At 43.9% G+C, this 26,435-nt stretch overlaps 1 protein-coding gene across 1 annotated transcript in view; it reads left to right on the forward strand.

Moving 5' to 3' along the window:
- Nucleotides 1–651: 651 nt before the first annotated feature.
- Nucleotides 652–26,435, forward strand: part of PRKAR1B (protein kinase cAMP-dependent type I regulatory subunit beta) — a 112,615-nt gene continuing 86,831 nt past the window's right edge. The window contains exons 1-4 of the mRNA XM_054180379.1: nucleotides 652–884; nucleotides 1,751–1,957; nucleotides 15,614–15,784; nucleotides 19,933–20,024. Of these exons, the coding sequence (XP_054036354.1) occupies nucleotides 1,778–1,957; nucleotides 15,614–15,784; nucleotides 19,933–20,024 (443 nt within the window). The 5' untranslated portion in view covers nucleotides 652–884; nucleotides 1,751–1,777. The remainder of the gene's footprint in view (nucleotides 885–1,750; nucleotides 1,958–15,613; nucleotides 15,785–19,932; nucleotides 20,025–26,435) is intronic.

Genomic DNA, 26,435 nt, shown 5'->3' on the forward strand with positions numbered 1-26,435 from the left:
CCTGACAGTGCCTGCTGGCGCCTGGCCCAGTAACAGTGCTGGGCTGTGGCCAAGTCCCAGCTGTGACCACTCCTCATGGGCCTTGCACAGAGCTGCTTGTGGATGCAGTGGCTTTGAGTACTTAAGCAACTGAGCTGGTGAGCTGCCCATCCCAGTCCTGTCAGAGATGTGGGGTGTAACAGGCCTGGTGGCTCATGTACCAGAGAGGGTGCTGGCGTTGGCCATGCTCTTGTTGCAACTCGGGAACCCATCCTTTGTGGCCAGCCTGCCCTTCATGGTCAGGCCACGTTCACGGCCAGATTGTCCTTTGTGGCCAGGCTTTTGTCTTTCATGTACATGCCTATTCCCATCCTTCACAGGCCATCGTTCATGGCCAGCACAACCTTTGTGACAGGCTATTGTATGTCATGGCCAGGCCGCCTTTCATGGACGTGCCCATCTTTCATGGTCAGACTATTGTCCTTCGTGGCCAGCCCATCCTTTGTGTCCAGGCCTGTCCTTCAAGGCCAGCCTGTCCTTTGTGGACAGACGGTCCCCAGCATGACGGCGTGGAGGATACTGGCCGTGCTTTTCTGTGCCGTGCGGTGCGGGTCGCGCCCGTGCTGCCTCTCCCGCGGAGGCGGCGGTAAGGCCGCGCCCGCCGGTGAGTGACGGCGCCGGGACTTCCTGCGGGCGAGCGGCGGCGGGGCCGGAGCCTTTGTGCGGGAGCGGCGGGGTGCGGGAGGAGGGTCCCCGCGGCGCCCCGCGGCCCCGGGCAGGCGGCAGCGAGGGGAGGAAGCGGCGGCGGCTGCACTGCGGCTTCCGGCAGGGGAGCCCCTTCCTCTGCCTCCACCGCCGGGAAAGGAGAGAGGAGCTGCCGCTGTTCATCCGCTGCAGCCACCCAGGTATTTACCGGCCCTCCCCGGCAGCCCCGGGAGCGCTGCCCCCTGCGCTGCCCAGCAGCGCTGGCCGAGCCCAGCCGGGAGCGGGGGGGACAGGAAAGGGCCCATTCGCCGGCCGGGGCCCGGGGAATGCGCTGCCTCGGTGGCCGGGGGACGCCCCGCCGGGCCGGGGGCCGTGTCCTCCGTACTCCCCCGCCTCCCAGGGTCTGTCCCGGGACCCGCTCACCTCCGGGGCCGCTCGGTCTCCGCCGCCCCCGGGGTTCCAGCGTCTCCCGGGCAGGGAGGCCGGCGTGAGAGCTGCCCTCGCGGTTTTCGGTGTGTGCTGGAGCGGCCGGATGCTCGCTGGGGGAAATAAAGCGGCGTTTGGGGTTGTTTTCCTCCCAGTTGCCAAACTTCCCTTTGGGTGGCTCTGCCATCTCCTCTCGGTCTCCCCCGGGGGCGGGAAGGGTCGTTAGCTGTGAAAGGGGGTGATGTTAAAATTCAGCAAAAATCCTTCTGTTGCGGGAAGCTGGGTTCCTGGTGATGGGCAGGGAGTGCCCGAGGGAATAGAAAGAGAGGCTTTACGCCGTCATTTAATAGCTGTCTTTGAAACTTACATGATCAATTGCACCGTTACTCCCAAAGGCTGACTACCGTCCTGGAGTTAAAATGCTGGGTTTGTATTTACTGGTATGTTGCTCGTACAAAGATGACACAGTTCAGCGTTTCCATGTACGACCCTAGAACGTTAAAATACTCAGAATGTATAGCTCTTGAATAGGCAACAGGCAATGTTAAAACGTCTCAGCGCCTTGCTCCGTCAGATCTCTCTGTGACAATGGATTTGGGAGCTGTCCCTTATCTCCGTCTTGCACCATTTTCTTACCTAGGTCTGTTTTCTGTTTACAAGCCTGAAGATGGCTGCTGCTTCTTCTTCCTGCAATGTGGAAGAAGACGAGAGCCTGAAGGGATGTGAACTCTATGTTCAGAAGCACAACATCCAACAGATACTGAAAGAATGCATTGTGAACCTGTGCATAGCAAAGCCAGACCGACCCATGAAGTTCCTCAGAGAACACTTTGAAAAATTAGAAAAGGTCAGTGGTTTTCAGCTGGCTTAACAGTTTCCCATTTGTACAAAGTTTCATGTGTTTGGATACATTTCTTTTAACACATTAAATCATCAGGCTGTTGTTAAAATCCAGGCTGCTAGAAGAAAAGAAACCCCCGATCCTTTATTTGCTGATACCTGCTCTAATAGTGGTTATTGTGTAGATTTTTTTGTGTGTGCATAACAGCGTGATGATAATTCCTCATCAAACTGGACTTGTTAAAAATGACCCAAAGAATTAGGAGTGTACTTTGTGTTGTGATACATGGTGTCCTCAGCTTTCCTCTAGGGGAAGAACCTGCCCGTGAGAGCAAAAAAATGATGGTCCCTGTTTATTGCAGCATCAGGTGATGTGATTCTCCTTTCCCCTGCAACTGAACAAAATTATGGAACCAGCAAGTTCTGAAAATCATTGAAGAATTTGACATTTCATTGTCCTGCTCTCACCTCTCTGTGTTGCTCATCCCAGAATCCTCCAACAAGGAATGCATTCAGAGAGACCCCATATGCTGGGGCTGCCTTCAAAAGCAGTGTAGAGGGGGAAACTAAAACATTCCCAGACAAATTCTTACTAAAGCCTCTGGGTGTGTTTTGCAGGAAGAGCATGTGGTGTGAGCACAGCTTTTCTTTGGGGATGGGATTCCTCCAGAAATAAATGGGGGCACAGGACTGAAAGATGTTTATTATACAAACCCTTGTCTCCCAGATATTTTAATTCATGTACTTAAAGAAGATTATTTTTAAAGTAGGCTTAAGATCTGAGTTTTATGTAGCTTTTTCCTTCTAGAGGCAGAATTTTGTAAGGACAGAGGAAGAACAACAATAACTAGTGAGTAATACATGGGGCTGATACATTCCAGGCGATATAAGCATTTTATACATCTTTTTGTCTGCTTTTCAGATACATTTTTGATAAGCTGAGTAAGACTACCTGGAGCATCAGGGAGGGGTAGGAAGTACAAGATGATTTTTAATGCTTATTATGTATATGTATGTATAAAAATCTCTTAGTTCTACATATTCTGAGAGCCAAGACCCACTTCAGGACTGTCAAATCTGGGGTATTTACTATCTTGTGTTATGAATTGTTGTCTACCTTAATGTGTGCAATTCTGGACTTCCTGGAAAGAAGGATAAACACCATTTTTGAAGGCAAAAGAAAAAAGGCTGAGTCTAAAGGCTTTAGGGTGCTTCATGAGCTTTCCAGCACTGCAATTCTTGTTCCTACAGCAGTTTAACTCACTTGCCCAACCATTTCTCAGAACTTTCTTGAAATCACAGATTAACCAGGTTGGAAAAGACCTTCAAGCTCATCACGTCCAACCTACCACCCAACACCAGCTTATCACCTCAACCATGGCACCAAGTGCCTCATCCAGTCTTGCACAGTGGAGGATTATCTGCTGTAGGATAGCATTTTGCCTGGGTCTCTTGCATAATAAGAGTTGAAGGAAGGCATGCAAATACAGAGAAATACTTGTGTAAGTTTTATGCTGTTTTTAGACTCATAGAATGGTTAGGGTTGGAAGGAACCTCAAGGATCATCTAGTTCCAACCCCCCTGCCATGGGCAGGGACACCTCACACTACATCACCTTGCTCAGAGCCACATCCAGCCTGGGCTTAAAGACCTTCAGGGATGGGGCTTCCACCACCTCCCTGGGCAACCTCTTCCTTTTGAGAGGACATGTGTCATACGTAGGTACTTTGACAAATCCTAATGGAACTGGGAATTTAGCAATTACCTCTCAGATTTTGGTGCATGACTGAGCAGTACACTGACAGGGCACATTTGCTCTTAGCTCCTTTAATTTTGGTACTGTGCAGAGGAGTGAAAATCGTTGGGTTTAAGCACGATCTTCTAAACAAAGTCCTGCAGCTTTCCACCTAGGTGTGGTATTTTGGGGTTCTTTCTCCCAAGCTCATTAAAATAGACAACACGTTCCGCTGAAGAGAGCAGTAGAATAACAGTTTATCTGTCAGAAAGCCATGTGGGCAGTTTAGAGATGAAGTGTGGAATATTTTTTGAGTGGTTAAAAAAAGCAGCTTATGGAAAACATGTAGAGCTGTATCCACATCACAGGATCGCAGGATGTCAGGGGTTGGAAAGGACCCAAAAGAGATCGTCGAGTCCAACCCCCCCTGCCAGAGCAGCACCATACAATCTAGCTCAGGTCACACAGGAACACATCCAGATGGGCCTTGAAAGCCTCCAGAGAAGGAGACTCCACAACCTCTGGGGAGCCTGTTCCAGTGCTCTGTGGCCCTTACAATAAAGAAGTTCCTCCTTGTGTTGAGGTGGAACCTCCTGTGCTGCAGCTTACATCCACTGCTCTTGTCCTATTACAGGGAGAAAGTGAGAAGAGCCTGTCCCTTCCCTCCTGACACCCAGCCCTCAGATATTTATGGAATGGAGTGGAATAGAATAGAATAGAATGGAATAGAATAGCATACAATTGAATTGAATTGAATTGAATTGAATTGAATTGAATTGAATTAACCAGGTTGGAAGAGACCTTCGAGATCATCAAGTCTAACCCATCACCCAACGCCATGTAATCAACTAAACCATGGCACCAAGTGTCTCATCTAGTCTCTTCTTAAACACCTCCAATGATGGTAACTATAAACATTTACTAAATCCCCTCTAAGTCTTCTCTTTTCCAGACTAAAAAGCCCCAGGTACCTCAGCCTCTCCTCATCAGGCAGTGCTCCAGTCCCCTAATCATCCTTGTAGCCCTCCATTGGACTCTCTCCAGCAGATCAATATACTGGAGCTGTCTTAGATGTGAATACCAAAGAAACCCAACCCTTACTTAATTTTTGCTAATTCTTTAATAAGTCTCATAAAATCATCTCAGAAAACCAAGATTTATTATCATATGCAAGATCAAACCAAATCATAGAATCACAGAATGGCTCAAGTTGGAAGTGATCTCAGAGATGATCTACTCCAACCTCCACACCGAGGGCAGGGGATGCCCCTCAACTGGACCAGCCAGCCTGGCCTTAAACACCCTCAGGGAGGAGGCATCCACAACTTCCCTGGTCAACCTGTTCCAGAGTACCACCACCCTTGTACAGAAGAACTTCTTCCTAAGATCCAGTCTAACCTTACTCTCTCATAAATGCTTTTCAGCTTAACCTCTGATGGCATCAGTTAGCTGCATGGCCTTCAGCCTACATGTGTACTGCTGAATGAAAAAGGTCCAGGGACTAACCCTTGACCTGCTCTAACACATCTAGGAGCAGGTTTGTTTTGGCAGGAATCAGTACAAGCAGCTCAGAACAAGGTCAGAGAATGAGCTAATGGTTGAGGGATGTGGACTGTCTTGGGCTAGTGTTCAGGTCCCTGACTGGGCCATTTTGCAGTATAGACAGAGAGAGGGCTGTAAAGTGAGAACACGAAGAAATACTTACAAATAAAGTGCTGGAGATTGAGGTTTGATGTTTGATTCTGCAGTGAGATAGAGAAGTCTCAATATTAGGAAGAAATGCCTGATGCCTTTTTAAAGTTTCAAGCTTATTTGTATCAAGTACAATATTAAAAAGCCATAACTCTGAAAATAGAAGAGCTTTAATAAGTATTTTTCTCTTTACTGGCAGGACTTGCTTGTCTTAAGGTGCCAGTAATTGCTGGGAATCAGCCTAAATTTCTGTATTGTGAAGTTCACAAGTCAGTTTTCATATGATGTGACCTACAAGCTTCAAGATGACATCTGCTCTGATCACCTGAGCTGTTCCTTTGTGAAAATCTGTAACATTCCACCAAGCACAGAAAAGAGTTGAAAACAGTTCAGATACCTGAGATTAAAAGAAGAAAAAAAAAACAAACCCACAACTGTGTAATGTTTTCATTTGAATAATTTGTTTTACACTTCCCTGTGACTGTACAGAACTTCTCCTTGGTGGATGAGGTGAGGAAAACCTTTCCCTTAGGGGTAGTAATTGGCTTTTTTAGAATGGGGGAATAGATTTAGGTTAAGACACTGTGGCATTATCTCAGCAGCTGTAATTGGATGCTGTTTACCTGAGGACTAAAAAAGGCATAACAGAAAAAAAACAGGGAGCCTATCTTTTATCTCAGTTTCTTACATAATGTAAAAATGTTAATTACTAAAAAGTTACAGGCAAAGCCTTGTATCTTCAGCTATACTGAGGCTGAAAAGCTTTCATAAGTGTCAGGCTGTTTACTGCCATGATTACATGATCAAAGGTGGAGTTGTCTTGCTAGGCTAAGCTAGACTGCTCAGACTGTTCAGAAAAAAACCCAACAAGCCATAAATAGTGGAACAAATGGAGAAAAAGGCACAAGAGAAGGAGAAGCAGCAGGAGCCTGCAGGATGTGTTTAGGAACTACCAAGTACTTTGCTGAAGCCATTTTGCATGCAGTGTATGTCAGAGCAGCAGCTTTGCAGGCTGAGCCAGGTGGCCTTTTGCTGTAACCTTCTGGACCTGATCTCTCTCTCCTGGATCCTTCTATTGACCTTGCACACGCTGAACTTACCGTCTTGTATTGCTGCGGATTGCCACTGTTTTTATGAGCCCAAGGTGATGCTTCATGTCTTTAGGTACCGTCTGGAGACAGAGTTTGAGAGGAACCTGGACTCCAGCAAAGCGAAATGCGCTTATCAGCCTAGCTCCACCTGGTGGTATTAGCCAGTACTGCACACAGACCTGCCCACAAAAAATAGATGCATTCGCGTGACAGCTTTGCTGTAACTAGCACTGCAGAGAAACTCTGTAGTAAACTACACATTCGTTCACTGGGAGTCAAACCCATGGTGTTTTTTTATCGTAAAGAGCTTCAGGATCAAAGTTATTTGAGTGTCAGGCTTTTCTTCCACAATAGTCTCTCCCCAGTGTTTACATGTTGTCACAACAAGAAATCTTTCAATCAATAATTTCTGCCAGACCCTGGCCAAAACATTGGAATTCGTTCTTATAAGCACAGTTAGAACTTAGATAAGATGGGGAGGGTTTATGGATTGGAAGGAAAGTCCTGCAGAGGAAATACTATCCCAAAAAATGCCATAACTAAGCAGTTTTATAAAGATGAATACAAATATTTCTGTATCTTTCACAGCTTTCAAAACAGTTGGGTGGTGTTTGCTCTGTGGTCAGAAATGTTGCTAAAACATGTGGGAACATACCTGAGCTACCTGAGATGCTGATAGCAATGCAGTGGTGGGAGCAGTGGTGCCCTTGCTGTGTGACTGTGGTTCTGAGTAGGCGTGGGCAGCCTCTGCTCCTGCCACTCCTCAGATATCAGGACCAGAGAGAGCTGGATAAAAATCAGCTCTAGTCAGACCTCTGTGATTGCTGTAGTCAGCCACAGGCAGTGTTATGAGAGGTCACAATTTGGTTTTTTGAACAGGTAAAGGAGAGGCTGTGTGAATTTTTAAGACTCTTTAGGTGAGCTTTCCTAAACACAGGAGGTTTAGGGAAAGGAGGAGGATGAAGGGGATAAGAGTGGAAAGAGAAAAGAAGGCTTTACCTAAGAAAAGAAAATGCCCATAAGAGAAGCCATGCTCTTACAAATTTGTGCAGAACATGTTAGAGCACCACTGAGCTCTCTGTTTACTCTGTGTGTCTACAAGTGTGAGGTGCTTTCTTGGTCTCAAAGTCAGAAGTTAACAAAAAAGGAGCACAGTGATGGAATGAGGAGGGGAAGGCTGTCGGGATGTCATCCTTCTTTCACATCTCAACCTATCATGTTTTAAATTCATCAGGGTACTTAATCCATGTTAATCTTTAAGCATCTAAGTGGTTTTAAAGAAACAGGTTCATAGTGGGCTTTAAGCACATGAATGAAATACCATGCCACATTCTTTAGAAGTTAAAAATGGTGTTGGGCCAGGCACTGTCTGGTGACAGATTGCGCTTGCTTACAAGAGACTGTGGGAACACTTTTGAGGCTAATGGGCCATTGCAACTAGGAACAGGTACACACCCATGTTTGCTCCCAGTTGACTGCAGCCTTTTATAAGCTCCCTGACAGATGTAGGGAACCTAAAGCTTTATTTTACTGCTTAATGTTTGAAAAAAAAGTGCTGGCCCAAGCTAAATCCTGCCAGCACTGGAGTCCACGGCTGCAGAACTGCCCGAGTACCTACTTCCCTGCTTGTCTGAGCCCACCAAATCCCCCACTAATCTTTAGAGAGGCTGGTCAGACTACAGAGCAACTCACCTCTGAGAAGGTAAAAACTCCATGCTCAGGAATGTGAGCACTTTGAGGCTGTACTTCTGCAATTGCTCCTCATCCTCTGTGTTTTGCAGTCATCAGAGCATTGGGCAAGGTGCTCTGACAGCTGCCGACCCTTTCCATTACAGATGATTGCTTAGCCAAGGCAAGGCAGGAGCTTTTTTGAAAGGCATTAAATTATCTTCAAAATTATTTCCTTTTATTCTCTTTCAGTTATTGGAGGTGACTCGAGGAGCAGAGGTAGCTGCTTTCCTCTCTCCCCCCAGTAATTATTTTAAACTGAAGGACACGCTGAATAGGAATGGTAGCAGGGAGGTCTGTAAAAACGATGCAAAGCAAACCACATTTCCAGTATGAGGAGGAATTTTGGGTTTGCTCTTGTTTTTCAGTTGGTTTTCAAGTAGTCCCTCATTAGTGTTATCCTAAATGCAGAAGAAGATGAGTCCTTATTTTAAAGCATCTTTTAGTGCTCTGTGAATTGCCTTTGATTAGGCACATAGAATGGGCTTGAGACTGTCTGACTGCACATCAGTAAGACTGAGTGCAGAACTGCAGTTTTCACAGCAGGTTTAAGGTTATTTGAGATTTGACTTTGTTTCAATTAAGAAAAGGACCTTAGATTTTGAAATGCCATAGGCAGGAGAATTAATTGCTTTTTGGTGTGCTCTGCTGAGGTCTCCGCCTCTGTGGTTGCCTGCTTGGCAGCCAGTATTGGAGCTGTACCCTGGCAGCTTTGTAATCTCAATCTGTTGAGGTTCTGCAGCTCCTGGAAGCTCAGCCTGCCAGCTCCATCATCCCTGGGCAAGATGTTAGGGAACAGAGCAAGTGACCTGTGGGAAACTGAAAATGAAAAAGCATCTATAATTATTTTATCTCGTGTTTATTGGCAAACTGTGAAGAAAAAAATACTTCATGAGTTGTGAGCACTAAAGGGTTAAGGGACGCACATGGATTCTTGCCCAAACATGCAGTCTAGTCTTCATACCCCTGTGCCAGTAAAGGCATTCTTAGCACACAGAAGTTGTTTAGGGTTTGAAAAATGAATTGCATGTGGAAAGGAGGAGGATAAAAGAGAGAGAGAAAAACTTGAGCGTGTATTTAAGGTGGGCAGCACAAATACTTTGATATTTATATTAACATCAGATAACTTCTTAGAAGAGAGAATAAATTGAGGAGCAGTTCATTGAGGAGCAGAAAATGTGGAAATGTTTTAGAGACAATTTCTGAAAGGACTGAGGGATCAGAAGCTTTTTAATAACCATCCTTGCTGTCAGCAGCACATTTGATCTAAGGACATCAGTATGCTTCTAAATGTTAAATGGGCTGAGACAAAGGAAGTATTTTATGGAGCAAAATGGCATACCAGCATTTATGATTCCTTCTCTGTTGATAACCTCAATTAACACCTATCTCTTCCTGTGCTCTGGTGGTCCAGTTCTGCCTCTCATATCTAGGCTGCACTGAGATTGGCTGGCATTTCTCTAGGATTTAAGGGTCTGCTGTGTTAGAAGGCTGAAATAAGAAATAAATAAGCAGCTTTGGCATTACATAGCCAGTGATTTAAAACTTCAGAGTGGCTTAGGTGTTCTGGTTGTTGCTGAAAAAATATGGCATGCTGTAAACATTTTAGTTTGGATTGTATTTATGTGGTAGAAGTGGAGCTTTTCTGTGGGCATGTTTCTTCTTATGCAGGGTACACATGCATGCATTGTTATGTGTCTGGGCTTTCAAAATCAGAAGTGTTGGCTGCTATGGTTCTCTTTGATTATATAAGATTGTAAGTATCAAGAATATGGTCTCTGTTTTGTAACAAAACCTCTCTTACTTTACTGGGAGGTGGATGTAGGGAAGAGGTGGTGATGGATTGAGATATTGCAAGACACAGGAGGGGAAGACAAGAAGTGTTAACGTGCTGCAGGAGGTAGAAGGATGCCAGTGAAGGGACTCATGAAGGCGAGGCATGCAGTCAGAGCAGCAGAAGAGTAGGTGGATTTTTGGCAGGAGGATTTTGCCTAGACTGGAAATTGGGAATGAACTGAGAAGCAGGGAGGCCACCGAGGACGCAGTAGAAGTAAACCAAGTGGCTGTCAACTATGCGGTAGATAAATATATTAGTAGAAGAGATGGATGTCAAAGGTATTTCTTAGTGATGCTGTAGAAGAAAAGGTGGCATTTCCCATTGGGAAGGCAGGGGAACAATGGTTGGGATTGTGTGAAAAGTCTCCAATTACAAGACTGAAAGATCATAAAGATAGTGGAGTTGTCCATTGTGGCAAAGGCAAGACTGGAAAGACCATTAAGACCTCCCAGATTTCTCCTGCTTTCAGTGAGGGCATCAGTCAGCCTTGTGCTGCCAACAAAGCAGAGTGCTTTGCCTTTGGCCTTTATTAGTTGCTATACATCATCATGTCAGACTCTGAGAGTGATGGGGTGGTGTTAGAAACCTTGAGAGCATCTCTGTGCAAAAAGAGATTAGTTACATGCACATGAACTATCCTGGCTCATTTTCTGTGGATGAATAGAGAGCAGATTCCAGGTCTGTCAGTCAGAAAACTTCATGAGTGCACTCGAGGAAAAAAGAAGAGAAAAAGTCTTTTAGTGTGTTCTTTGTGTTGCTGCTTTTGAATGCAGTGAATAAATTGTATGAGGCAGAGCAGAGATAGTGAGCAGTGATAGTGAATGGCTGACTTGCTTTTAAAAGTCTGCTTGGGATGTTGTTGGAAAGCATCAGAGTGATTTGGAGCCTTCTTAGGGGCAGTTCTTCCTTCAACTGAAACAGCTGAGTTTCCAGGTGATGGCAAAGTCTGAAAGGAGAGACCAGGAGAGGAACTACTGGAAGTGAATTTCTGTTTGGAAATGCTCTGGCTGATAGAGAAGAAAGCTTCTGGGTCAAGAAGCGTGTGTGCTCTTCAGCAGCAGTCTGAAACAAAGGGGCAGCCTAAAACTTGTCTTGGCATTGTGGCTGCTTCACTTGCAATGTTTAAACTCATTAAAGACTCATGGAAACATTAATGGGGAAAGGTGATGACCCCATACACCGAGGACAGCTGCTAAATTCCTGTGTTTTGTACTTCAGTCCCTTGTTGTACAGATCTCTTAGCTGAAGATGGACATTCAGAAAGCAGATGGGTCACTGCACTTGTATTTTTCATTCTCTTTTTCTTTTCATTTGAGGCAACAATGGTACATTTTCTTTCCTTTCCAGTTTATTGTCACTGAAGTCAGTAATGGTATTCCAGTTTCACCACCCAGCTGCTCCAGAAATCCCAGTTGTTCACAGCTTTAGTTGGGCTTTTTGTCACACAATTGGAATAGAAGTAGGGTTAGGTTGTCTACATGAAATAGAATGTTATTGTCACACAGCAATGTTGGTTTGTAGATCTGAGTGTGTTAGTGTGTTGTGTTATGGCAGTGACAGTGGAGGCTTCAGTCAGTGGTGCATGTGGTCTACTCTGCTGTTTAAGACTCCCTCTGTTATGTGTGGTGGGACTGGTAGAACATTAGAGGTTGGAAGGGACCTCCAGAGATCATTGAGTCCAGCCCCCCTGCCAAAGCAGGATCACCCAGGGCAGTCCACAGTCTGCAATCCAGGTGGGTTTTGAAAGCCTCCAGAGAAAGACTCCACAACCTCTCTGGGCAGCCTGTTCCAGTTCTCAGTCACCCTCACTGTAAAGAAGTTTCTCCTCATGTTGAGGTGAAATCTTCCGTGTTCAAGTTTGTATCCATTGTTCCTTGTCTTATTACTGTGCATCACCAGAAAGATCTTGACCCCTCCACTTGACACCCACCCCTCAGATATTTATAGACATTGATCAGATCCCCTATCAGTCTTCTCAAGACTAAAGAGCCCCAAGTAGCTGTGACACAGTGCAAGACTCATGTTCTCTTCAGCTGGCAGGTGAAAGCTGAGCAAAGTCTCTTGAAATCACAGTGGACTATGGAGAAGTGGACCAGACCCTACATGTCCTCCCAGTCAGGAACATCTCCACTGAAGCCAGTGCAGATACTGGTGTGAAGGGAAGAGCAAGATGCTGGCTGGAGCTTTCTCAGTTCACAGCTGTGTCTTCCACATGTTTTCTCATTTTAAGGTGGACATAATGGGGCAGTATGATTGTGAATTATCTGTGCCATCCAAATAGAGAGCGAGATTGCTTGTTGTCATGACGACAAAAGATGGTGAGGTGTTTATTTGAAAGTGAGTTCTCCACAAGCGTTCACATCAAGCTGTGTCTGAAGACCAGTGTTCGAAGAAGTATTCTTCAGAGAATCCATTCCTCCTTTCACATATTTGCTGTGTTTGTGCAGTTTTACCCCAGGATATATGGAATATGGCTTTTTGAAAGCTTAACCCAGGACACAGCATATGCTTTTATTTTCAAAAGGCACTCTCTAGTTCAGTAATGGAAATCCTTCCTAGACTACAAACAGCGGCATATGGAGAAGCCAGCCAGGCAACTCTCTGCTGTTTATGTAAAAGGAGTTTGTAGAGAAGAGACTTCCTTTTAAAATGAATCATATGGTAACTCACTTTTTATAATCCTTTAATATCTTTTTGGCTTTAAAAGGTATTTGGGTTTCAGAGCATGCTTTATGATATTAATTTTATCTCGCTGAGCTTTCTTTCGTGTAGAAGTCAGTGCCGGGGCAGAGGAGAGATTATTTATTAATGCCTTGGAAGTGCCTTTTATGCAATGTGTGCTGAAGAAGAAGGGTGCACTTGATATTCAGATGGGGCAAACTGCTGCTCTTCTCTAGGAGTGAATGTGCTGTGTATAAAAAAAAAAGCTCTCTAAGTGCTGCATACCATTAAGTAGTTTCCTGACTGCCTCCTCGTTGTAGTTACCTTTCAGTGTACTTTCACTTACTTAACTATCCAGAAGGATCTTCATTGCCTTTCAGCTCAGCTTCTGAAGAAGTTGTGTTCATTTAATATGCTCACACTATCAAAGAGATACACAAGCTGCAATAGGCAGTGATATTACTTGAAATTCTTCAGACATGGGTTTGGTTTTGATGGCTAGATATTAAGTGGTGATATGTGATATCTGTGTTTCTGCAAGGGAATAATTGCAGGTCAAGAAGCTAGGGAGAGTCAGGGAGGGGGTAGGGAAGAAGCTGATGAGACTGCTCAAATAGGACTTGCAGTTCATACCTGATGGGGAAATCTAGCTGAATCTTGGTGGGTTTTGGTGTGTTTTACATAACCATGCTGTTTGAAATTTGAATTGGAAATTGGAAAAGTTTTAGGAGGGATTAATATATCTGAAATATTTTTTTATTCTGGTCTGTTTTTTTTTTTTGATTACAGCACCTAGCTCTACTGTGTTCTAGCCCAGGAGCTGCTATGTTGTAATTGCAACTGAAAAGAAATGCTGTCCTCAGAAAGAACTTGGCACTTTCTGAGGCAATTCAGGACCTTGAAAAGTCAGATCTTTAGCCAGCCCTCTACATTTTATCTCTGTGCTTGTCTCTTAAATGTTTCAGTAGTCCCTTAATCAGAACAAGAGTGTGTGACTTGTTACCTTGAATTATGCAGCATGGGAAATACAATTTAGTCATTTATTTCAAGTAGCAATAATACATCAAAGATGGGTGCTGAAGGCTCCTTAGCTTAATGAGAGGGGCAGTGTCAGTGATGGTGAGGAAAGAAACTGGAATAAGACCAGAAAAGACAAGTGGCACGACTGGATTTGTCAGACATTTGTAAACATCAATGGCAAAACAGATATTAATCATCTGTTTTTCTTGCAAGCTTAGAAATGGTGAACTTGTGCCAGTTTTCTGTACTGCTTTTTTCTGGTGTCATACCTGATGACTTATAGTTAAGTCATTTCCTCTGTCAATGAGACCAACTGGCTATGTCGGTAATCCACCACATGTCTACCGCTGGAGCTCCTGAGTCCTCCCTCCTCCACCAACAAGCTCAGGCTGGAAAGTCTCACTGGAAATTAGCTGTAAGACAGAGGCCAGGTTTTGGCATCCCTATCAAAGCAATGTTGGTTTTATGGGGTGTGCAATGACCTCAGCATCACTGCATTTTCCTCTTGGGTAGCCTGCAACCTGAATTGTCCCAGAAATACTGGGAGTTATTCAGGGATGATGGCTGGCTATGTGTGCATCAACCAACAACACTCTGAGACTGTCCAGGTGTGGCTTATGCCTATGGGAGTATGATAGATGTCAGCACATAAAATCTTTGCACTACAGCTGCACAAGATGACTTGCTCATGTTCCTCCTACACATGCCCTTTAGTTCACTGTATCAGGCAAGTTGAGGACAGGACAGGTGGTCTGTCCCATCTCCAGTTCTCCTAGGCCTTGGTATCAGTGAAGACTGGAAGGAACCAGCTAAGAAAGCACTGAAGAAGTAACTAAGGCAGTGTGGTGTCTTGTGAGCAGGATGACAAGCTGAGGTGGTACCAAGGGGTGAGGAGGTGGGCTAGGAATGAGCAGATAGGTCCCAATTCCTCTGGCTGATAGACATGGATGATGCAATGGGAATTTTCACAGTTATCACAGTATCACCAAGGTTGGAAGAGACCTCAAAGATCAAGTCCAACTCCTGTGTGCCTTCCCTTGAATCCCAGAAAGCTAAAGAATAGGAGATGGGGCTTTGGGAAAATATAATTGTGGGTAATCTTGTTTGTAATGATTTTTCAGAACTCAAATAATTCAGTCTATGAATTTACTACGTTTTGCAACTCTGACATCCTTTCTTGAAGGTTTTTTTATACTGATTCCTGCTCTTGTCATTATCTCTTTAGGGATTCCCCTTCATATTTTATTCTCTGCTCCAAGAGGGTGAAATTTGGAGAATAACCTACCTATTGGCCAGCTGATGGTCAGCCAGCCTTCATTTTTCATAGTCCTCAGGAGCCTAGCTCGGGTCTCACTTGCTTGGCAGTAGTCCCATTGATTGCAGATGTACTATATGGCAGAAATTCTGGAGTAGGGAGCATCTTTGTTCTTCCTGCTGATAGTAAGCCAACAAAGCAGAGCAAGATGAAGAAATCTTCTAATATATTGATGTGTGAGTTCTGATTTGCTCTGTGCAGAAGAGGCAAAGATTTGTACAAGCCCGCTGGGAAAGTAACAGCAGTGATGTTGGAGGTGGAGTGAAAGAGGCTTGTTCTTTTGCATTCTCAGCCAGGAGTAGCTGCAAAAATGTAGCTGCAGTTTGTAATACATTGGTTTCCATTACACATAAGGAGTTGGACAGGTCAAGTACTGGAGTGATGATACCTGTATACACATTGTAATTAGTGTCACCCCTTTGTGCCGCTCACCTGAAATGCTTGGTTTCCTTTCAGCAGCCCACAGGTGGATTGACATTCAGCCAGGTGTAGAAAGGAAGGGGTCGCTGTGAGTTGCAAAAGAAGAGTGAAACCAGTTAGCTACACGGCTAAGAGATGTTTCATTGTCGCTTTTTGCCTTGCAGGAAGAATGCAAACAAATACTGGCTCGGCAGAAATCCAGTTCCCAGTCCGATTCTCACGACGATGAGATCTCCCCTCCTCCTCCCAACCCAGTGGTGAAAGCCCGACGCAGGAGAGGGGGGGTGAGTGCAGAAGTGTACACGGAGGAAGATGCTGTTTCTTACGTCAGGAAGGTAATGGTTTGCCATCTCTCTGCTTCTGAAATGAACAGGACAATTGAGTGACTCATATTTTGCTCACAAGTCATGGGTCAGCCTGGGGGATGGTGTCCTCACGCTGGCACGTACATGGCTTGACTATTGTCTTCACACTCAAAGGTTTTTTTTCCTGCCTCCTTGACAGTGCTTTCCCTATTGGTGTTGCTTCAGCATTGTCTATTCTTCCCATCCTAATCCTAATCTACTTTAACAGGCTGGGTAATTCTCAGGTGGCCTCCCAGTATCTGAAGGGGGCCTACAAGAAAGCTGGGGAGAGACTTTTTAGGGTGTCAGGTAATGATAGGACTAAGGGGAATGGAACAAAAATAGAAATGGGTAGATTCAGATTGGATGTTAGGAAGAAGTTCTTCCCCATGAGGGTGGTGAGACACTGGAACAGGTTGCCCAGAGAGGTGGTAGAAGCTCCATCCCTGGAGGTTTTGAAGGCCAGGCTGGATGTGGCTCTGAGCAAGCTTCTGTTGTGTGAGGTGTCCCTGGCCATGGCAGGGGTGTTGGAACTAGATGATCCTTGAGGTCCTTTCCAACCCTAACAATTCTATGATTCTATGATATTCACATACTCTGGCAGCTTTTGAGTTATGTCAGAGCCTCAGTTTTGGGGAGCAGCCTTTTCTATTCCTGGACTTCCTTCCTTTCATCTGCCCCCAACCCAAAACACTTTTAGGTCATTTTCTAACTTGAGTCATTTAGGTTCCCTAGACAATTCAGGCACATGGTTCCCATGTTGATTTGGTACCACCTAACCCCATGGGTTTTTGGAATTCTGTTGACCATACTTGAGTGATTTTATGTGACTGTTGTCTTTGAAGAAATGCCAGTCTCAGATTAGATAACTTCTTCAGTAAGAGCACTAATTTGGGCTTCTCTTTTTGTACTGTAACTGCCTTAGCCATGTTTTATCTTTGATATCTCTTAATAACTCTGCACATTTTTTTGGAAACTAGCCAAAGCTTTCAAAGGTTATTAAAAGGCAGACATTACAATAGCATGTGTCATGTTTGTTTAGGGAGCTGGGATAGAAATGTATTTCATAAGGTTGACAGATGCTACTAATGTGCTTTTGTACATGCCTGGAGTAGCTGTAACCCAAAGAGCTTTTCCTTTATGGGAATACATTTTGTCAGTCACTGATTTTTGGCAGAATATTTTTGCCTTTGCAGTCAGATGTGCTTTTGTCACCCACTTATGATACAAGTTCACTGGCTGCTCTGGGGATTTCTGTCCCAAGAAACAAAGAATTAAGAGAGCTTTTCATCCTAAAACAAGTATGGAGGAGTATTCTTGTGGCAGTTAGATGCTTGCAAGTATATAATAAATTATAACAGCTTGAATACAGTGCTGTTAATGTACTGCAACGTTAAAAACTTGTGTGAAAGCCACTTTCAAACCCTTTTCTTTCTGTGCAGTTTGCAATATCCTACTTAAAAACATCCATGAAGAGATCACATCTGTCTCTGTCTGACGTGGGCTCCATCTGACTCTTCTGAAAATCAAAGGAAATATTCCTTCCCACACCCCTGAGTAATTCTTTCATGTTTGTAAAGGAACCTGAAGTGAACTTTGTTTCCCTTTTTCAACAGTGATGCCAATAAGCCCTGACAGTAGCATGGGTAGACAAGAGGCAGAGGCAGCAATGCAGATCATATACTGTGTGTTCTGTGACTAAGGCTGTTGTAATTTTAATTTCCTAGGATCTGACTGAGCTTATGTAACAATAATTTAGGGGATGGTTTCTTGTCAGGCTACAGCTGCTACAAGGAATATAGAACTAGCACTGGGAGGGTTTGTGTCATTGCTTTGTCTTCTGTCAGCAGCAAACAAATCCCATGGATGCCTGTTTGTGACAGATTTCTAGAACACAGAAATAAAGGAAGCAGTGAAAGGGCAAATTATGAAACTGATCTAAAAGTATGTAAAGCAAGGCAAGGGGTTTTGTTAGAGTATTGCAAACAGATGGGTTTTTAGATAGTAGCCAGGAAGAAGCACTGGCTTGAATTCAGGAGATGGGTAGAAACACATCTGGGTCATAAACCAATTTAGGGGATCCCCTGAAGGGGTGGGTTATAGGATGAGTAGTGCTAAAGGTGGTGCAGTGAGTTATGTCACTGGAGAGAAAATCAAAGGAGATGTAGTTTTGTGATTTGAGCAGGCAGCTGGCATTGCTGCATTCTGAAGAGCATGGAGGAAGATCTCTGCGGCGGGTTATTTCATTGCTTCATTCCTGACACTGGAGAAAGCAATATTTGTCAACACATCTGGCATAACATGTAGTCACCAACTAACAGAGTAAGATTCTTGCTGTAAAGAGACTTACTGGTTTGAAGACAACATTCACTGATTGCTTGGAAGTGTGATATGAGAAATGATCAAGTGACTCTTCCTGACACTTGATTTCAGCTGAATGTGACACCTAAAGAGTCTCTCCTGTGTTTGCTACGTCCCTGCCCCAACAGACCCACTTTGGTCTCTGCCTTGTGGCTTTCATTGCTGCAGATTGAAAAGGAAGAAGGCTGGTCTGTGCTACTCCATAGACAGCCAGAAAGGTTGGAGTTGGATGTCTTTGTGATTTGTTTCTCTGCCCTTTTGGCTCATCAGCATTAAGCTGAAGAGCTAGGATATTCTTAGTAGAGCAAAGGTTCCAAACTGCAATTCAGTGCAGGATTTGTTTGATAGGGTAAAAGCCAGCAGGCTGCCTGAATGCTCACTTTTACTTAACACTGAGGAATTTAAACTTCAGGTTAAATTAGATTATGTTGCATTCTGATGTAAATATGCAGTCTATACATACACACTTCTCTAGACTTAATTTGAGTAGTCTAATCACTGCAGCAGTCAGTAAGTGATGTCTGAAGCCAGGGCTCAACTTGAGCTCTTCCCAGTGAAATGTTTTCCCTTGAAACAAATGTAGGTCGATTCTTTGTGAGAACTGATGCCACACTGGTTTTCCCATTTGAGACATCCTTCTTCTGGTTGGATGGGTATTATCCTGTCTTTGCAGGATGAGGAAACTACCTACACATAGGCATATGTAGTAAAATAATTAAGACAGATGTACTGCTTCTGTCATAAGAAAATATGGAAGACAAATGTCCATTGTCAGGCCTTTTTTTGTACAGTAATTAAAACAGGCAAAAGGATGTTGATTTTCAGATTGGAGCAAGGTTTATTTAACCCTTAAAACTTCTGCTAAGTTTGATTCTCTCCTGTTATAATGAAACTGTAAAGCAAAGTCATATCACTAAAGTCAAAGAATATCTTGTACCAGTCTTAACCTTGTTACAAATTGCTCGTATCTCTCATAAGTCTCTCACTGGCAGAAGAAGATGCTTGGCAAGAACAGGTACAGTGTCTTTACTAACATCTTACCAAAATGCCTAACAAAATCAAAAGCTTAACTTGCAAAAGTATTATTAAAACACTTCACCCAATAGGAAAACATTCTCCTGACTTTCAACATCTGTTTTGAGCAAGTCAGTGCACAGCAAAACTTTTGCCATCCCTCCAATTAACAAATGAAACTGCCTCTTCATCTGCCTCTTCATCTGCCTCCTCATCTGCCATGAAACAGAGGTGCAGGATTCTGACCCAGGCTGGCCCCCAGGAGCTTGGTTCCTTACACCACAACCAGTACTGAAAAGCATGGTGTAATCAACACATTTTCACCTCTTGCTTGAATAAATGTTACTCATTCCCTGCTTCTGAAAGTAGGTTGCTTCTGATACTGTTTGTGAGGGAAGAAGAATATGAAGTATGTTTTCCTCAGTCCAAGAGATTTAAAAGGAGACTACACAGGTTGGACTCAATGATCTTTCAGGTCTCTTCCAACCTTGGTGACACTGTGATACAGCTGCCAGTACCTGCTAATTATAGTATTTTATGTATATCCTTCTCCTCACTCATCCTGGATCTTATATTGAGAACATGAATTCTGATCTGCAATTCATTACTTTCTTAGTGGCTTTATATTATAGCCTAAACCTGTCTCAGAGTTTGAAATCAAATTGTGCATCCATTATCTTCAACAGTGAAATTTTCTGTGGATTTCAAGATCTGTGAAGAAATACCACCAGGTATGTAATTACTCTTTATTCTTTTCCTTACAGGTTATTCCAAAGGACTATAAAACTATGACTGCTCTGGCAAAGGCCATCTCCAAGAACGTGCTCTTTGCTCATCTTGACGACAATGAACGAAGGTAAGAGGTGCTTTATGGTTTAAAGGAATCTGTAGCTTGACCTGAGGACAAGAAACTGTATTAAATTTTAACTCAGGGAACAGAACTACTCTCAGTGATGCACTTGAGTCATACTTGATTCACACACACACACACACACCCCTTACGGTGTTCTGACAGAGGGTAAAATCACAAGCTAAAAAAGGACACAACAGGTTAGAATGTATTCAGGCAGATTTGATATACTTGAATCAGCTGTGCCTGGTAAACTTTATTCTAGACTACTTAAAGAATTGGCTAAAGTAATCTCAGAAGCATTTGTAGTTACTTCTGAGAACTCAGGGAAGACAGGTCAAGTGCTGGTAGAGTGGGAGAGAAAAAGCATAATGTCTGTAAAGAGGTAAAGGAGAATGACAGGTAAATTATTTTGTTCTTTGGAAAAAATTGGACCACATGGATTACCTGCAGGAGACCAAGGAGTTCAGTGACAGCCAACACCACTTAAAAACTTGAAAATGTCTTTCTACAACTCAGTAGCAAGAATTGTAGCTTGGGAAGGCGCAACAGAGGCCAAGCAGCTTGTACTCTAGTAAGGTTTTTGACATGAGTGTGCATGACAGTTTGATAAACAGTCCATGGAAACACGTCTTCAGTGAAGCCATTCTGGTGTCATTGCAAAACTGATTGACTTGCCATACCACACAGCAGTCATCAGTGGCCAATCATTCGAACAGAAAAGATGTATTGAAGTGTGGGAAGAGTTCATAGAATCATAGAATCAATAAGGTTGGAAGAGACCTCAAATATCATTAAGTCCAACCTGTCACCCAGCACCTCATGACTACTAAACCATGGCACCATGTGCCACATCCAATCCTTTTTTGAACACCTCCACCACCTCCCTGGGCAGCACATTCCAATGGCCAATCTCTCTGTCTGAGATGAATTTCTTCCTAACATCCAGCCTAAGCCTCCCCTGGTGCAGTTTGAGACTGTGTGCTCTTGTTCTGATGCCGGTTGCCTGGGAGAAGAGACCAACCCCCTCCTGGCTACAACCACCCTTCAGGTAGTTATAGAGAACAATAAGGTCTGCCCTGAGCCTCCTCTTCTCCAGGCTAAGCAACCCCAGCTCCCTCAGCCTCTCTTCATAGGGTTTGTACTCAAGGCCTCTCCCCAGCCTCGTTGCCCTTCTCTGGACATGTTCAAGAGTTGGTGTGGTTTTCATCACTGTTGTTGTTAATGACCTCGGTGGTGGAACAGACCATGAGTGTTGAATTTTTAGATGACATAAAGAGGTGAAGGGCTGCTGAAACACTGGGAGACAAGGCCAGAATTCTGAATTCTGCTGACAGATTGAAGAAATGTCCTAGTAAAGGCAGAATGGATTAGCACTGAGCCAAGTGCAGAGAAGTGTAGTTAGGCAGGAGGGACACCTTTAAAACTCCTAAGACAGTTTTGTGCTTTTGGTAATTCCTTGAAAAACCATGTGGTGCTTATTGTGAATCTTGGTCACTAATGCCAAGCTGGTTTGAAAATACTCCTGTTGTACTGGGACACCTAAACAGGAGAACATTCAAGGTATGTCCTGGTGCTGGAAGAGTGTCCAGTTTGGGCATTGCACTTCAAAAATAAACAGTTGGAGAAAGTTCAGGGAAGAGCTTTGGGAGCAATCATAGATCTAGATAACATCATTTCTGGAGAAGGAATGGGATTGGTTGGCCTGCAGAAGAAAAGTGAGGGACAGATGGACATGATGATAGCTTATAATTGTGTGTGAGCAATGGTGTAACAGGAATAAACTTCTGTGTGTGCCAAAGTGCAGCAGGAAGGAGTCAAGTCAGACACTAGGAAGAGGTCTCTGACTGCTTGGGTAGGTTGTGGAGTCTTCATCACTTGAGGCCATTATAAACAGGTTAGACTACGGTCTGCCAGGAATGACATAGTTTCAGTGCTGCCTTGCAGCAGATAGGTTAAGTGATGTCATGAGGTCCTTGCCAACCCTACTTTTCTATCCTTCAGTGGTTAGAAAGGACAAAGGCTTTGTCTACCCTGCTGTTTTTAGTACTGGCAGAACATCAGCAGTCCAGTCCTTCAGTGGGGCAACCCAGACACTGTCAGTCGGAGCACGTTTTGAGTCTGTAAGTTTTGCTCCCTCTTGCAGGCATTTACACAGTTTAATTACTTTGCAATCCCAATTATTATGATATCATGTTAGCATGCAGATTTCTGGAGTAATTAGAGGAGGATTAACATGGCACATTTTTCACCCACAGCAGAGAATACTATAAATCCTAATTATATAAACTGCTATAAATCCTAATTATACTGTGGGTATGCTAACGTGACAGGCACTGGAAGGATAGCTCTTAGGGCTGGAAAAGGAGCATTTCAATAATATGTTTTCAAAGTAGGGTGAGAGAAAACCTGAAGGAAAAGAGCTTTTTCTTGCACTGTGCTGATGGTACATCATTGTCACGGTCTCTCCTATCCATTTCCCATGTCCCATTTACCCCTGTCAGCCAGACTGTGCTGTTATGGGTATGTGTTAGGAGTGATGTGATGTGCACAGTTTCCCATGTGTGTGCTGCAGATGGTTGTAGACTGCTTTTGCAGTCCTCAGGCTATGGCTTGACCAGGTGTATACTTCCTCTGCTGTCAGCCAAGCTTCTGGGTTTGTGGGTTGTGCACTGGAGCATATTCAGCTCTATACCATCTCCCCTCTCTGAGTGCCTCATTCAAGCCTCATGACAAGCACAGCAAGCTATTGCTGACATTGGGGACAAAAAATGGGACTCACAGATGGAGCATACACTCTGCTTTTGCAGAGAGGCTTGCAGTGAATGAATAAATTGTTCTCTCTGCATTTTACTGAGCTCACTCTTGACAGCAGGCCATTGCCCTTGTCTGGTTTTGTTTGTCAAGTGCAGAGAAGTCAGCAAGTTGGAGCATACCATTACCATCACCTTCAGCTTGCAGCTTGTTGATGCAGATACATAGTTCAGTGAAGTAAATGGTATATGACTTCATTTGGGTTCTGCCCTCTTGGAATGGTGGGAAGCTAGGTGAGGTTGTTTCATTTTCTGTGTGCAGTGGTGGTGGTAGTGCTTATTTTCCTCAGCACTCTCTACGCCGAACGCAGCATAATTGCTTTATTCACTTGCCAAGATACAGGAGGTGTTCAGATGGGATGAGGATGGACTGTCAGGGCTTAATTCCTTATTCATAATGGATATCTCTTAACATTTCTCCTTCTTTGGAAAAAATATTAATGTGCTCTGTGGCTGTGCAGTCCATGTGACTTGTGTTGCACTTGTTGCTGGGCAGCTGTGAAGGTCCTTATGTCTGACATAAACCCTTATTTACAAAGGCAATGTGTAGCATATTAACTCTCTATCAGATATTCCATATGAATGATTAATTGCACGAGAAGTCATGCCTAAGTTGAAGTAAACAAGTACCTTTTTGCACTGGTGTCTGAAGTAGCTTTGTTCAAGCCATATTTTAGATAGCATCTTTTCATGTGCCATGCTTGAAGAAGGATTGTCATCCACCTACCCAGTCCTGGTGGCAAATTATATTGGAAAGCACCTTTAAAGGGAAACTGCAACTGCACCAGCAGTAAAAGCAGAAGTAGTTAGCAGCAGCTTTTGCCAGAATGTAATTTCCAAGAGCTGCTAATACTATAAAGAGCAGTGCAGCTCTGCAAGGAACATAGCACTCCACTGTTGTCTCCTGAAACTTTTCCGCTGACTTCAATAAGATCCCAGTGAAACTCTGGACTAGGGTCTTGATTCTCCCAAAGCCAGTGGCAAACTGCCCATTACCTGAAGTGGAAATGTGCTTTTAGCTGTAAGGGAGCTGCTGTTCTCATTTGCAAAATCAGGAATGAGTGGCTTTTTAGTTGTATTTCTGCACTTGTGGACCTGATGTGTATTTTGTATGTGTCCTCCTTCACCTAGAGCTGATCTGTTGTGTGCTCACCACTACCAAAACCTCAGATTTACATGGCTGAATCACATACTCATTACCCAGAACTTTTTGGAACTGTTGAGAAGCTAGCTATAAAGAGTTGAAACAGCATCATGGCTTCACAGACTCAATTTCTTGCTGTGTTTTAATCGGTAGAGTTCCATTTTGATGGCTTATTAAAATACTGCACATCTAAGAAAAATTCTGGACTATGCTAAACATTTCTGTGAAATGCTTGCAGGCAGGATAAATATTTGTGAACTGTGGGGAAAAGAAAGATGTTAAGGGGCTGGTGGGCTTAATTGTGAACTAACCAGCTTAGTGAGATGTGGAGAGTGCATGGTTGTGTATCAGTGTGCTTACCTTTGGGCTCATCCTTCTTTCTTGTCTATTTATCAGCCCATACTCAGTGGCAACCTTCTCAGAGTAGCTTTATGCCATATGTGCTTTGATGGGGTTTGCTTCCTTGGTTGGGATGTGTGGTAAAGTCCCTTCACTTTGTTTAAGGCTTCAATGTGTTTATTCTTCAGTTAGGATGTATTCAATGCCTGGGCAGTTAAGCTTGGGTTTTGATAGTACTCAAAGGCTTTTACTAGCTGGGCAGTGGAGCGTGTCAGTTAAGCTCAGATGTGACCACATCAAGTTGGCTTTGGAAAAGCATAGTTCTTAGAGGTGTGCAAACATGATGCAGGAGCTGTGGAGATGGTCACCAAGAGGACAGCTTTCCCAAGCAGAGAGCACTCTAAAAACCTACTAGTTGTGATCACTGCAAGATCAACAGCTCTGGTCCTGCCCTGGCACTCACCAAAGCCTTGCATATATATGCACAGTCTTGCAAAACAGCTTCTCCTGTGGTAGTTCTGAAGGGGCTCCTGATACTTCTGATACAGAAGACAACACTGTGTGAGCTCTGCACTCAGAAGAACTAGTAATTGCTCTGCAGTCTGTTCAAGGATGAACAGCCATGGGAGAACACATGGGGGAGATGGACCTTCAGCCAGGTAAGAGACATTCACCCTTTCTTCCATTCTACTGGGGAGGAGTAAAATGGCAACATCAGCTGTGAGGGATTTTTGCAACATGAACATAATTTATTTTGATAGGTGATGCTCTTTGCAGCAGTTTGTCTTTAATGTCAGTTGAGGGCAGAGGCTATCTTGCTTCTGTGTTCTTCATTGCAGCTGTGATACAAGAGGAAGCCCCAGAAAAAAACAACAAAAGAATAAAATCCTTGATTGTGGCATCTGTACCTAATAAAAAGAATAAAAGATGAAATCACAGACTATTTCACAAAGTGCACCTAGTCTTTTAATGCCCCTCTAGAATGCTGGTGGGAAGTTACACTTAAAAACATTCAACCCTTGTCTCAGGTGGCCTGTGCTATAGATTCTCATGGCTTGAATAAAGGGAAGAACTTCCATGCTGATTCAGGTCCCTTTGGAAGGCCATTAAGCTTGCATAACCTTTCCCCCTTTGGTCTCCTCTGTGCTGCTCAAGAGTTTTGCATGTGGGAGATATCATCAAGGCAGATGCCCTCTCTGCTGCTTCAGTTTTGTTCAGTCAGCAGGCAGTGAATTATTTCTATCCATGCAAAGACAGAATTACACCCAAAACTTGGCAGCGCTTGATTTCCTCTCCCACTCTTGGATATCCAGCAGATTAATGTCCTCTAAGCCTTCATAGTTGTGAAATGGTGTCTAAAGTCAAAAATGGTGACAAGGGGCCAGTCACACTGGCCTGATCTCTTCTAACCTGGCAGTGTAGCTACTAAGAATTTTTATTGATTCACGTAAAGCTGGAATACAAATACACCCACTTGGCTTTGCCATGGTCTTGGATAGTAAAGAGGGAAAAAACAGAGTGAGATTGCTCATTTTCCTTCTGTGGATAAAAATAAGAGGTATTTGTTATCACTTTATTGACAGGATGTTCTGTCTCTACTGGATTAGGCAGCCACTGAGAGGGGGACAGTGAGAAAGTTCAGAGGTGACCTGCTGTGGGAATGGAATTTGGACCCAAAGCTGATGATTGTCGAGGAGGAGAAGGAAATATAACTGAAACATAACCAGTGGGTGAGAGAGCAGGACTGAGAGAAGCAGGAATGTCAGTCCTGGTTCCAGGATGTCACCAGTGCCTGCCTGCTCTGCTGTGAGTCACGAGCCACATCTGTCAGTCCCTGTTCAGAAGCACAGTGGCCTCCTGACCACATAAAGGAGTGGAATGCTTAAATGCTCACCATATCTGGATGTAAATGCTGTGCACAAATTGTATGCAGAAGCTATGTAAAGCTTGTTCATCAAAGAGCAGAGAGTAGGTAAATATTTAACATGCACTTGCAGACTCCACTTCTGGCATTTTAGCTAATATCATGATTTTTACAAGCATTTATTCATTATTGCTAATGTACAGGCAGCTGTAATGCCTGCAAGAGCTTTCAGAATGCACTTGTGTATTTTATTACTT

The sequence above is a fragment of the Dryobates pubescens genome, chromosome 4 (assembly GCF_014839835.1).
Source record: "Dryobates pubescens isolate bDryPub1 chromosome 4, bDryPub1.pri, whole genome shotgun sequence".
Classification (NCBI taxonomy): domain Eukaryota; kingdom Metazoa; phylum Chordata; class Aves; order Piciformes; family Picidae; genus Dryobates; species Dryobates pubescens.